Source organism: Epinephelus lanceolatus, chromosome 18, assembly GCF_041903045.1.
Source record: "Epinephelus lanceolatus isolate andai-2023 chromosome 18, ASM4190304v1, whole genome shotgun sequence".
In the NCBI taxonomy this organism is placed as follows: Eukaryota; Metazoa; Chordata; class Actinopteri; order Perciformes; family Serranidae; genus Epinephelus; species Epinephelus lanceolatus.
Window position 1 is genome coordinate 7,336,948 of NC_135751.1, and position 12,809 is coordinate 7,349,756.

General features: G+C 40.4%; 1 protein-coding gene across 2 annotated transcripts; it reads right to left on the reverse strand.

The window, feature by feature from the left end:
- Window positions 1-468: 468 nt before the first annotated feature.
- Window positions 469-9,830, reverse strand: atp5mc1 (ATP synthase membrane subunit c locus 1). 2 transcript variants are annotated; one of them, XM_033645570.2, is made up of 5 exons: window positions 9,689-9,830; window positions 8,118-8,165; window positions 7,228-7,308; window positions 4,404-4,582; window positions 469-896 (listed from the first exon to the last, which is right to left on the reverse strand). In XM_033645570.2, the coding sequence occupies exons 2-5, from the start codon at window positions 8,154-8,156 to the stop codon at window positions 782-784; spliced, it is 414 nt and encodes a 137-aa protein (XP_033501461.1). In that variant the 5' UTR covers window positions 8,157-8,165; window positions 9,689-9,830; the 3' UTR covers window positions 469-781. The 2 variants fall into 2 exon arrangements, with proteins under 2 accessions (XP_033501461.1, XP_078017791.1); XM_078161665.1 differs by lacking the exon at window positions 9,689-9,830 and having other exon boundaries at window positions 8,118-8,181.
- Between the last annotated feature and the right edge of the window lie 2,979 nt (window positions 9,831-12,809).

Genomic DNA, 12,809 nt, shown 5'->3' on the forward strand with positions numbered 1-12,809 from the left:
TTTTACATTAATCATTAAAGCCCAAATTAAATGCCAGTCATCCTTTCATTACTCTACAAATGTCTTAATAGCATACTAGAGAGGAAACCAGAGGCTGCTGATGAGTGGGGTCATTGAAAGCCTGTTAAAAATGACCACATGAAAGACAAAATACAAGCACTCGTGATACCTTCCATTTTGTGAGTAAACAGTACATGTAATTTAACAGGACATTTTGGCTCTCTACAGCTGGCAACTCATTTTAAAAGCTGCCATAATTACCACAGTTGATCGTCATACATCTGTTAATATTTTATAGGAAGTCAAAGGGGAACCTTGGTACTAAACACTCTGATGCCACTGTCTCATTTATAAAAAGGGCAAAGCATAGGAATGACATTTGGAACAATTACCCATTGTGTTTCTCAGCACACATGCAATAGTTTATTCTCTTAGCAAATAAAAAAAAGATTAAAACACTGCAGACTGTTTTTAGTTATCCCAACCATTTATTTTGGACAGATTATTTCAACCGAAGTGAGGTCTTACATAAAACTTCTGAAAAACAAAAATAAGCGTAGGAACATAAAAATGTAGGATTGGAGGTTTGTTAACCTCAGATGTAAATATTTTTCCATGTATATTTTTCTGATTGGAATGGCCTATCAGCTCATTCAGAGTTCCCATTCTGGAAACCCCCCTCCGGATGGAAGGGAGGGAGGGAGAAGGGAGCAAGGAAGGAAATGAGACAGGGTAGAGGGGGTAAGTGAAAGGAGCGGAGCTGTGAGGTGTGTTTTCGGGTTTACATGGCGAAGAGGATGAGGAACGCCACCATCAGACAGAAAAGACCCATAGCCTCAGACAGAGCAAATCCCAGGATGGCGTAGGAGAAGAGCTGCTGCTTCAGGGAGGGGTTCCTGTAGATGAGAACACAGAGGAGCACAGTCAGAAATGTTTAATTAAATGTCAATTTCACTGCAACCAAACAAAAGACAGGCAATTTCAAAACAATCTTGCAGGGTGGACACAAAGCTTCCGTTCTTCCACAAATCATGTGTTCAGAATTTTGCCATCCAAATATTGTGAGAGTGAGAGGTCTGTGTGCAAACATTGAGAGGTCTGTGTGCAAACATTGAGAGCCCGAGTGAAATCACTGCATTTCCAGGACCTAATGAGCTAAAACAACAAGATGAGTAGCTGTTTTTCATGTCTTCTGCTTAAACAAATACCACACAATTAATAACAAGCCATTAACATGAATGTATCGAGGCAAGATGGGAGGGTGAACTATAACATGCAGAGAAAATGCCATGTATTGCACCTGTTTAACTGTAGCTGCCCATTAATGGTGGCTACATTAGTGTTTGTCTTCTCTCCATTTGGGTTTGCTCAGGTCTACTACATTTTGGATTGGGACCAGTTCTGACTGCCCTTGGGTCCCTTTTGGGCCACATCTTTTGATTATTTAAACCATGTGGGTTTTCCATGAGTAGGCTTTTGGATCAGGTCCAAAAAGACCTTTATACTGACTGAAATAAACATTTTCGCTTGTGAACAAAGTGGCCTGAAGCTCCCCCAAAATGCATTCACTTTAAAATATTTTGTTAAGTGATAAAGGAATTGTCTAGCATTTTGGGAAACGTGCATAGTTGCCTTCTTGTTGCAAATGTGATAAGCTTAATCTGCACAGTAAATATGTAACTACAGCCAGCAGCCTCTTTATTAAGCTCAACATAAACACCAGGAACAGCTAGCCTTGTCAAGAAAATCCAGCTCGAGACTTAGCTTGGGTGATATCACAGTATTACGATATACCAGGGCATTTAGAAATCCCAATGGTATGATGTTAAATAAAGTCAAAAACACATCTAACTTGGTGAATTAAGGGTTTATTTTGACCAAACCAGATTTTGTGATTGTAGTATGTGGACTACAACTGACATAACTAGCCAAGAAGTTTTTGAGATTTATTTTGTTTCTGTAGAGTTTGAAATAAGTTTGTTTTACGATTAGTTAATAAGGCAATTAAGCTAGCCATAGTTCTGTAAGAGAAAAGAGTGAATTCAGAAAGTGTACAGTCACAATTCTCTGCTTAATAAGGAACATGGGTATAAGAATATTACCTTTCTTGACATTTTTAGTTTATTCTATTTAGACTAAAAATGCCAAGAGAGCTTGTGGAACATAAGTGGCTGGTTGGCAGGGTGGGATGGAGTTGGGGTTGGTTAGCACCACACACAAACACTATCATATACCGTATATCCTGGTGTAATTCCAAAAGTGTATGACAGGTATGAAAAAAGAGATACCTCTCGAGCCTACCCAAGACTCCAAGAAGTTACCAGTCCTGACCAAGAAAGAGTCTGACACATAACCCTCACCATCAAACAGAAGCGTTGTTTTGTTTACGTTTAGATTATTACAAATAAGATAGACCATGTTATGCTGCATTCACATGGAATCAGGCAGACAGCAGCAGAAAACACCTTCTGGATGGCACAGGAAAAACAAACAAATAATCCGATCGAATAGCAGGACCATAAAATGAAACATACATGACGAGATGTTGTGATGGTGGTACGATGTTTAAAAAAAACAAACAAAAAAAACACAAATTGACATTAATAAAAGTGACATTACCAGAAGTTGTCTTTGTCATGACAAGTTGACATTAAATTTGTTTGGGATGTCCTTATAATGACAAGTTGACATTAACATAAAGACATCTTCTGGTAATGTCATCCTGGTTAATGTCAAGTTGTCACTATAAGGACATCCCAAACAAATTCAGTGTCAACTTGTCAACTTCTGGTAATGTCATCCTGGTTAATGTCAACTTGTCATTACAAACTGAATGACGCTCTTTTGACGTTCTTCTGGGTCATCATGTACAGTTGCTTCGCTTTCAGGACTCTCTCCAGCAGCCATTCTCGCCTCTAAACTTTTCTATATGCTCTCACTCTCACCCGCTCAAGTGTGCCTGTGGTGTGCAGTGGTGAAATGGGTCCCCGCCGCGCACGTTCCGGACGTTGTCTGGGCTATTCACCGGTATTGCGGTATGTGAAAAATTCATATCATAACGAAAATAAATACCGGTTTTCCGCCCAGCCCTATGATGTCCAATTCCGAAGCTTGGAAAAAAAGATATTACCGTAAGGCTACGTGGAGCAGTGAACGCTGTAGATTCTGATGTCTCAGTATAGCTGAAGAGTAAATTTACATTGTGTAAACATGATAAAGCCCTGTTAGCAGGTTACAGCCAGCACTACTTGTTCACATCCACCATTGCACAAAATGTTGCCTCATTTGTGATGCCTCACCGAAGGAGATAACAGTGCACACTGTGACGTCTCAAGCCAGAAACTGTTTTCCCTGGCCACGCGTCAAGAAATACATTAAATTTCTGAAAATCTTCACCCATAAAAAGACAGTTTTGTAGTTTTTAGTGACCTAAAAATGCACTGTGTGTGGGAACAAACGACCAAAATACACTGAAAAAGCTACGTTTAAAATACACCAGTGTATGGATGACAAGGCCTTACAATGCCCCTTTATCTGTAAGTCACATCCCAGGCCATTCAAGCCACACCAGCTGACTAGTTTAGTTTCCTGCTAGAACACTTCACACAGAATGTTCTTCTAATCTATGTATACAAATGTTTAGTTATTGTTACAGCAAAAAACTGAAGTCACAGGGTGTTGTGACAGCAACAACAGCTACTCTACCTGGGGTCAATGTATTGTTGGTTATTACATTCATTCCATTTGTCCCAGTCGCATCAGACAAATCACCACATACACAACGCTACACTGGACCTTGTTGCAGCAGCCAAAGCTGATCAGTACTGATGTCAGTAATGCTGCATTCAAATATCATAGTTGAACAGAGTAGTAAACAACTGTGTTTATCAAAACGAGCCTGACTAGCGCTTGCGTGGTGGTCACTTGCATTGTGTCAGAGTAAATTTACATACAGTTGAGCTCTGCCTATATTTCCCTTGTTGTGGGATGGGCCACCCTTTTAATTTCTGTACCTCAGTGGGCAGCGCTGGGCTGCAACACAAGGTCCAATTCATAACTAACAGCAGCCTACGATGACTTAGTCAAACTAATGTCTCCAAGGTCAGGAAGGAGTTCTGGTGTTTCAAAATAAAATTTCCTCTTCCCCGTCCGAAAAAAAGTTTAGACAGCATTTTCAGGTAGATTAAAAAAGTCAGTTTCTAATCTGAATGGGTTGAAGGGCCATGCAGTGTTAGTGGCTGTAGAGGTGCTGTAGGAACACACCTGGCATCTCAGATAGTGGTTTGAAACAAGGCTTTTATGTTGATTGTGATATCAGGGATTGTCACAGCAGTTAACACTGTGACACACTTCAGAATGCTGTGGATTAAATCATCCAAAAGGCTGATGGATAAAAACTTCACCTGGCATAGCCAATGATGAGGCTGCCGAACACTGTTCCAATTCCAGCTCCTGATCCAGCCACACCCACTGTGGCAGCACCAGCACCAATGAACTTGGCGGCAGTATCGACGTCCCGGGAGACAGCGCTGGTCTGGAAGGAGCGGGTCAGGACTGCAGACTGGCTGACTGGCAACAGGGCCTGGGAGAGGAGGGAAAGGAGAATTGACTACAGTACATGTCACTACGTGACCTGACCAGGTCAGAGCTGACCTGACTTAAGTGCAGTTTATGCATTTAATTAATTTTAATGTATCCACTGGAAGTCAGTTATATAGTACCTTGTCCATCACACATATTTACTGTGGATTTTGACCTACTGATTTGTTAAACCACAGGATGTGAGCGGTGCTAGCACACACCAAAGTCGTGAATTCAAATTCAATACCACCAAACAAAAATACAAGTAATTGTTGTTACTTTTTGTGATGCTGGAAAACATCAAAGGAGACCTATTATGTTTTTCCATATTTTGTGTCTTATACTGTTACAACGAAGGGGTTATAAAGTGGAAACATTTTTGGAAAGGTAAGGAGAGCAGAAATAATTCCTTTGAGCAAAACCTCAGGTTTTCTAACATTCTGAATACTTTGCTGCAACCAGTTTTCTTCTACTTTTCCTTTCTACTTTTCTTAGCTACGATATAACAATGTGTGCCAGATTTCTTAATATGGTCATCTGCTCCTGGCACGCTACTACAAGTGTTTACATTACATAGCCAACATGAAACTACATGCCAACATTAGGGAAACGTGTAATCTTGGTTGCCAGTGTTGCTAATCTCTCTCTTGATGTGGATCATATTCCTGCTGGAAGATGTCCAGGTGCTGAGATACAAAAGATTTCACATGCTAAAAACATGAGACTGGAAGTGTGGTAGGCCAACTGAATTGTGGAGTTAGACTGTTCAACTGTTTTTCGTCATTTCTGTGTCCAGGAGTTTTTGGGTGGGCCTAAAAGCAAGCTTAATGATTCACTGCAGCCATCCTTAATATAACCCCTTCCCAAATGCCAAATTACCACTGAGAGCACATAGTATCAGTGTCATTTCTATCGCCTACCTGGCCAGCGAGCAGTTACCACTCACTGCTGTAGGAGTCTGCTGTGAACTAACATCAGCTGCTGTTAGCTTCTGAAAGAGAGGCTATCACCGCACAGCAACTCTTATTTACTGGTTCAGGGCGGGTGCTGTGTAACCATGTGTGTGCCGCTGGCTTAGCTGTTAACTACATTCTGTAGCGGCTCGTCCATGTTACTGTGCCACTGGATTAGCCGCTAAGGAGAGTCTAGCTGTGCGGTGGCTTGTTCTTTGGCTCTGTTTTTTTATCCACCACTCTCCCCGCCATCGCTCTCATAATTCACAGAGAAACCGAAGTGGCTTTAAACACAAGACCTGTAGCAGGGGCGGACTGGCCATCTGGAGGTTCTGGAGAATCACAGAACGGCCGGTACTCCAGGACGGCCAGCAGCTGCCACGCAGTCATCACCGTTTTTTTTTTTGTTTTTCTTTTTCTCCCTGATAATCTACTGTTCCACGTCCAGTCTGCTACGTGGCAGCCTTTAAATTGGATGCCAGCCGGCCCATACATATCTATGAGCCGGCCAGTGTTGCACACCGGTTGTTGTGGGCTGGGCCGAGTCAAAGTCCAGGGCTGTTTTTTAGTCCCAGTCCGCCCCTGACCTGTAGGTTATCAGAGGATCTTCAATTTCTGGTCTGGTAATGGCGTTACTAACCATCATCTTGCAACAAGCTAGCTTGGCGTAGCGTGCCTCCCAGCGTGTTTCACCTGAGTACAAAGTTTTGGTTTGGTGGTGGGAGGGACAGACAGTATGTTGTCTTGTTGAGTGCAGTGGCACTGAGCACATTATATCAAACAGTTTAAGTTTGAGTTTAATAGAATAGTTCAACGTATGGTTTGGTTTTGATAAGAACCGAACCCAAAGCCTTGTACCGACTGAGTCAATACAAATATATGTATTGTTACACCCTTACTATGTGTTCATAGTTATATTACATGTCCTACCCATACCCTATATATTTACAGTACACTGGGAGGTTGCTACCCTCACAGCCATCCAAAAAAGTTCTATATCCAGATGTATATTGAAAAGGAGAACAACACCTAAGTTAAGAATTCCAATGTGTTATTTCCATGACCTGGGAAAGTTCAATCAGTATTTGTGAACATGAGCTACCCTCTGTCAAAGCCAGCAACCAGAGAAGGAAGTCTCAAACTTGTGATGTCATAGGGTATATAGTCTGGAGCTGCTCCATAGACAATGAATGGAAGCCTGATTATGTGGACCCACAAAATGTGTGTTCTCTTTTTTAATACTCAAATATGTTTTATTTTGTTGTAGAGTTCTCAGTTCTGAAAACAGAAATATTCCCATATGCTCAGAACATTCACCTGGGTGTTCTCAGTTTAATCTTGATCTTTCCCAAGTCAGTGGCATTGTAGCAGCTCCAGACTTTACATCCTCTTACATCAAATTTGAGTTTTAGCACTCTATTTTTGGATTTGAGACAAAGTTGTTCTTAATATATTTGGACTGTCTTAAGACCACAGGAATAAAATGTATGGATTTTGAAAATGGCCGCAGTTCCTCTTTAACACTTATATCTTTGGTGTTGTATACTAACAACGATATATGCGATACACTGATAAATATGACCAATACTGGCCATCCCTACGCACATCCCAGTGTTTGTAAAATGTGACAGCAGGAGGGTAAAGCCATGTAAAGACAATTGGGTGCAGGGTCATTGAAGGCCAAAGGACTTACCTGCTGCTCCACTGTGACTTCAGGTCTGTTGAAGAGGGAGACTGAGACTGGCCGGGCGAGGACTCTGGACCCCCCACGCAGCTGCACACAGACAAAACTATATTATTACACTTCAACAATGTGTCACCTTTAAAAAACATTTTCCATTGCAAAGGTCAAAAACAAAAGGCCAAAACTAAGCATCTCAACATTTCACTTTTGGTGGCAGAAATAACAGATTAAATTGTGCAGTTTTTGGAGTAGGATCAGCTAAAATTTAAGGTATATCATAGTACAAGATATCAACTGAGATGAGAGAGGTGCATTATGTTAATCTTGTTTTCTAAGAATATAAATTAAGATTTACAATCTACCTTATTAAAAATATCTAGTAAAGCGTAACAGTTAATTGAAGTAGAAACTTTGATCACGCTCTGTATCAGCTAACACAATGGATTATGTCAAAACAATGAACAGCAGAGCAAAAACAAACTGTACATCAAGTCTGACAAGATGATTATATTTGATCAATATTATGATTAATAAATCAAATTATGGTGAAACACCTACTGCGGCAATCTCAAAGTTTCACACTGGTAGTTTTAGATCTAAGTACAGCAGGGCAATGAATCTACATCTGATGTTCTGCCTGTCCCGCTGAACAGAGTGTCCAATGTAAATATGGAACACTCTATAACACCCCCCATGACTGAGATGCCCAACATGCTGCAGGGCCACCTGACATAGAAATGCCACTAACTGTGCAACTGTCATAAAGAGCACTTGCAAAACATGGCAGTGATTCATAACTACTGTGTCCTTGAATACACAAAAAAAGGATCCCAAAAACTTGTATTAGTACTTGAACATCTTAAGAATATTATTCTCCAATAGTATTATGAGTAACGTACCACAGCTGGAGAAGTGACGAACTTGGCGCAGGCATACATGGCTGGAAGCTGCAGAGAGAAGAAACTGTTTACATGTGTAGTCAGTGTTCTTGTGCACAGTCACTTCTGGTTGATCAAACAGCAGATTCAGTTGTTCAGATTCACTGGATAAAGGCAATTTCAAGACTCAAACCTTGAACCTTTTAAGTTTAAACAGTGCAATTGCTATGCCACTGACAGCTGTCAGAAGGTTCAGACAATTTGTACAATACACATCACAAATGCTTACATTTATAGTCTACAGGTCTTGGAGGGCTTCATCTTCATATCAAGATGTGGGCAATAAATCTACCTACTTCCTAACGATAAAGCGATTTTTGGTTTATAACTCAGGTGACTTTGAGAAAATTGTGTCTAAAGGAACCGGGGATTCAAAAAGACGCTGCAGCTCTGTGCCAGTTTCTTTCCTGACCCACAGTTTTGACAGCTTTACTCAAGAGACAAGTTGGCTTAGGTTGACAGCTCAGGGTCAAAGTACACATAGATGTATGTTTCCAGTGCATACAACCCTACCATGTAAAATAAATCAGTTTCAGATTAACTACCCAATCACAAGAGGAATTACTAGAGTATGCAAAGGTCAAGTCTAGCAAGTTGACAGGGGAGATCAATTCTGGTCTGTTGCTCCTGACGCTCAGCCAGAGGGCTAATCCAATTGCATCGACTACTGCGAGGATCAGCTCCAGATAAACCGCTGAATATCCACACATGCTGCAGAATGAATGGCTCTAACACTCTCACTTTGAGACGCCATTAGCTGAAGCCTCGAGGACGTTTCTGCTTTAAGTTGTGTTGCATGTTGTGGACTTCAGTAAATCTCAGCATTTTGGGAAAAAGCCGATTTTAATTCTCGCAAGGCTGGAGGGAAGGCTAGCTCGCATGATCGTGACACCTGTTTAGACCTGGGTGTCCTCGTAAACGAGGAGAAGCGCCGGAGCTAAGCTAAGTTGCTAAGCTAACCAGTCTGCAGTATTGAAGGTCAAAAATGAGCCACAGGCGGTCACATTGGGCCTGGGGACCAGGCACGGTGCACTCCCGGCTACAGTAAACTTCAACCGTGCCGTAATGCAATGACAAGGAGCGACATGACACCACAAGTCTCCGACAGGCATGTCCTTGTAGCGGCGGACTGATTCAAAGCACGGTAGGCCCGAGTGTCAGACATTTTACATTCAAGTATCTATCAGAGCTGCTTGGCCGCGCTGTGCTTAGCGTACGACTTGCTGCATGCACCAGCAGTAGCCTACAACCACAGCTACGGCCGAAACGCTGTTACTACTGCTCCATTACCTGTCATATAGATAAACCAAGAGCACCACATACTAATCGGCTCTAAAGTCATTCCTATTAACCAAGTCATTGAATGGCCGACCTAGCTTGATAGCTAACGAATATTAGCAATGACAGCTAGCTTTACAAGCGATTTCTGACGACTTCGGCTGTTAAGTTTAACTGTGCGACGCACATGCATTTAAAACGAGAACGTAAGTGAATGCATATGAAGTGTAGGAGCTATGAAATGCAAATATTACCGGTTTGTTACGGCTTTCGGAGGGCCCGGGATTAGCTGCTCTCGCGCACAGCGGCAGTCAATGAATGTAGGAAGGGGACAGATTGTCACCTTGTCATTTATAAGCTCAGCGTCTACGTCCTAAACGCCCATTGGCCAGAGAGAGCCCTCCTTTATTCATAATTGGCTCATCACCATATGACATCCGTCATCCTGGCCTATCGGATAGAACTTTATTGAATTACAATGTTTTTACTGGCCGGTAGGTTTATAAGGGTGGGACTAAAGGAACTTTCATTAATTTTATTGGACAGTGTTGCCGGGAATGACGAGTTTACTAGGAGCGACCTTTCAAAGCACATCCAGTGTCCTATGTACCTATTGGTTGGTTTATAGGAAGTCCCGCCTTTTAAAAAAATTGTGTGCTGATCGCACAGCTCCCCACACTGTCAGAAGACCATTGGCAATACTGTTATTTTGGAAGATGTTATACACACAATTTTTCACTCCATAATGCCACAATTTGTGACTGGATGACAGAAACTATTTTCCATTAAACACTCTATACACAGTAATGTAACACATTATCACAATTTTTCAAATAAAAAAAGTCTAAATTACATTATACAGCATTAAAGAAGCTAATTTCAAGTTGATAAAATAATAATCCACTTCTCCATGGTATTAAGGATTCTATTAGCCTACTTGAGTAGAAAATATTAAGCTTGTCATTCCTATAATATAAAGTTTTAAGACTAGAATAGGCTAACTTTTACATGTGCTCACTACTGACATTTGGCATTCAAACCTTTGAAATAGTTGAAATTCTGAATACAGTGTGGAACTACTCAAAGTTGTTTATTTTAAATGTTAAGTAAGTTTGAAATATCAGTTGAAAGGAAAGTGTTGAAATGTGAGGATTCAGTTTAGTTTAAGCACAGAAAGTCAAACTGTGCAAGATTAAAATTGTCTCCCAATTTGATTAGGACCCCATTAGTGGAGTGAGAGCAAACTCAAAGACAAAAAAAGACACATATTGTGAATGTAGGCTATATCCTTTAAAATGTGTTTAAAAACGTTTCAACATACAGTAGATAACATCTGTCTTGAACATTTCCCTAGTTTGAGCATTTCTAAATTGATTTAAATTATATGTCAAATCTACAAAACTAATAAAATAGAAGACAGCACTTAGCTGTGGTCTATATTATTTGCACTTAATTACTGTAATTATAAACACAAACCATTTCTTTATCTTATTAGTTTATTATATTTACATAAAATAATAAATAGAACCAGGCCTATTATTCATAATAAAGCTGAGCATGAAGCAACAGTGAATGTGAACATGATGAACATGTCACTACAGCTACAATTTGGGATTAGGGTTGAGATGGCAAATTTCAAATTCCATAACAGAAATATTATTCTACATCATTTTCGTTAGAACAAACATCCAGATTCCTTTCCTCTGGCCTTCCTCCTCTCACAAGTTTATTATCCCCAGTTAGAGTTAGTTTTACACTGACATTTTTTGTTCAAAAACATTATTCATTGATTCCTTTATTAATTAATTTGTTTGCAAGACTAAGAGCAGTGGAAGAGAATTCAAATCCTTTACCTTAGCAAAATACTATGCTGAAAAAATACTTTGTTACAAGTCCACTCATATCTAACTATCCATTTTTGTTCCACTTAGGGCCTGTTCTTTACTTATCAGAAGAAGTGTGACTTTTCTTTGAAAATTTTGACCCTACTCAAAGCGACAATTTTTTTTTCCTTGAACCTCCCTGAGTGACTGGTGGAAAATGCACGACCCTCCCTTCACCACAGCGTAGTTATTAGATTTTTAAAACTTACCATTTGATGTGTAAAAGTAAAAAGTTAAAAGTTGAGGACAAAATCCCTTGGTTTATCACTCTTGTTGTGCATGCTGGTTAGCTCATGCAAACAGCTTATTTTTGACACATGATGTGTTTATGGACCATCAGAAATCCAATGATAATTTCTGTTTTTAAAGTTTCAAGCTATGATAAATGGTGTAATTTTGATGATTTACAAAGGAAACATGCCCCTACCTGTGGCGGTTTGGATGGCATGTTTTCTTTAAAAAACAGCAATAAATTAAATTCAAAATAAAACCAATGAAATGTGTATGCCCCTCCCTTAAGATAAAAACAAACAAACAAACAAACAAACTAACTAAAAATTGCTTGAAAAAATGTTTGACATGCCTCCCCCTTTTGCATCACCCCCTCCTGTCTCATAAGTAATGAACAGTCCCTTATCCATGGCCAAGTTGCGGCAGCAGCCAGTTAAGCAATGTAATTCATACATCCCTCTCCCCAGCAACATTTTCCAGCTCCTCCTCAATCCCGAGGCCCTCCCAGGCTAAGTGAGATATATAATCTCTCTAGCTTGTTCTGGGTCTATCCTGGGGTCTCCAAACAGTTGGACATGCCTGGAAAACCTCTAAAGGAAGATGTCCCCCATACGGCACTGCGTCATGTTTTCTCAATTGTAAGGCAATCCTAAAAGCAATTCATCACATTGTCACTTTAGCATGTTTAATCTACCACAGGGCATCTACAAGGATACTTTTGCTGCCCCCACCCCAATTTTAGCAAGAGTTTTATCTTAAATTGTTTTCTTTATGTTTTTTAGTTCCTTTAACATATAGCTTTTTAGCACAACTTCAGGAGCATATGATTTTATTTCATTGTTGGCACCCATAGACTTCCATACTCTCCCTCCCTGTGACCTCTGACCCTTGCGCCCTCTGCTGTAGTCTAATGTTCAACTAGTTACAGCAGCTTACTCCACCAGTGCACCCATTGTAGCTTCCTCCAGATGAAAACATCAGCTAAATGTTAAAAATGTAAATGTAAATAATTCAGTGCCATTTACTGCCACCACTTAACGGAGGAGGCAAGCTGTCGGCTGATTTATGGTTACCATGCTGTCAGCTGATTGGCTGATCTCAGACGAAAACCCTGCTCATAAATATTCATTATATTCTGTAAAAGAATTATAGATTCCTCTATAGAGACTCAGAGAGAGACACACAGACCGAGGGCAAGGCATAGAGCTCATTTATTTACACCCCAGAGCAGCAGAGAGTGCCGTAAGATAAGACCTTACAA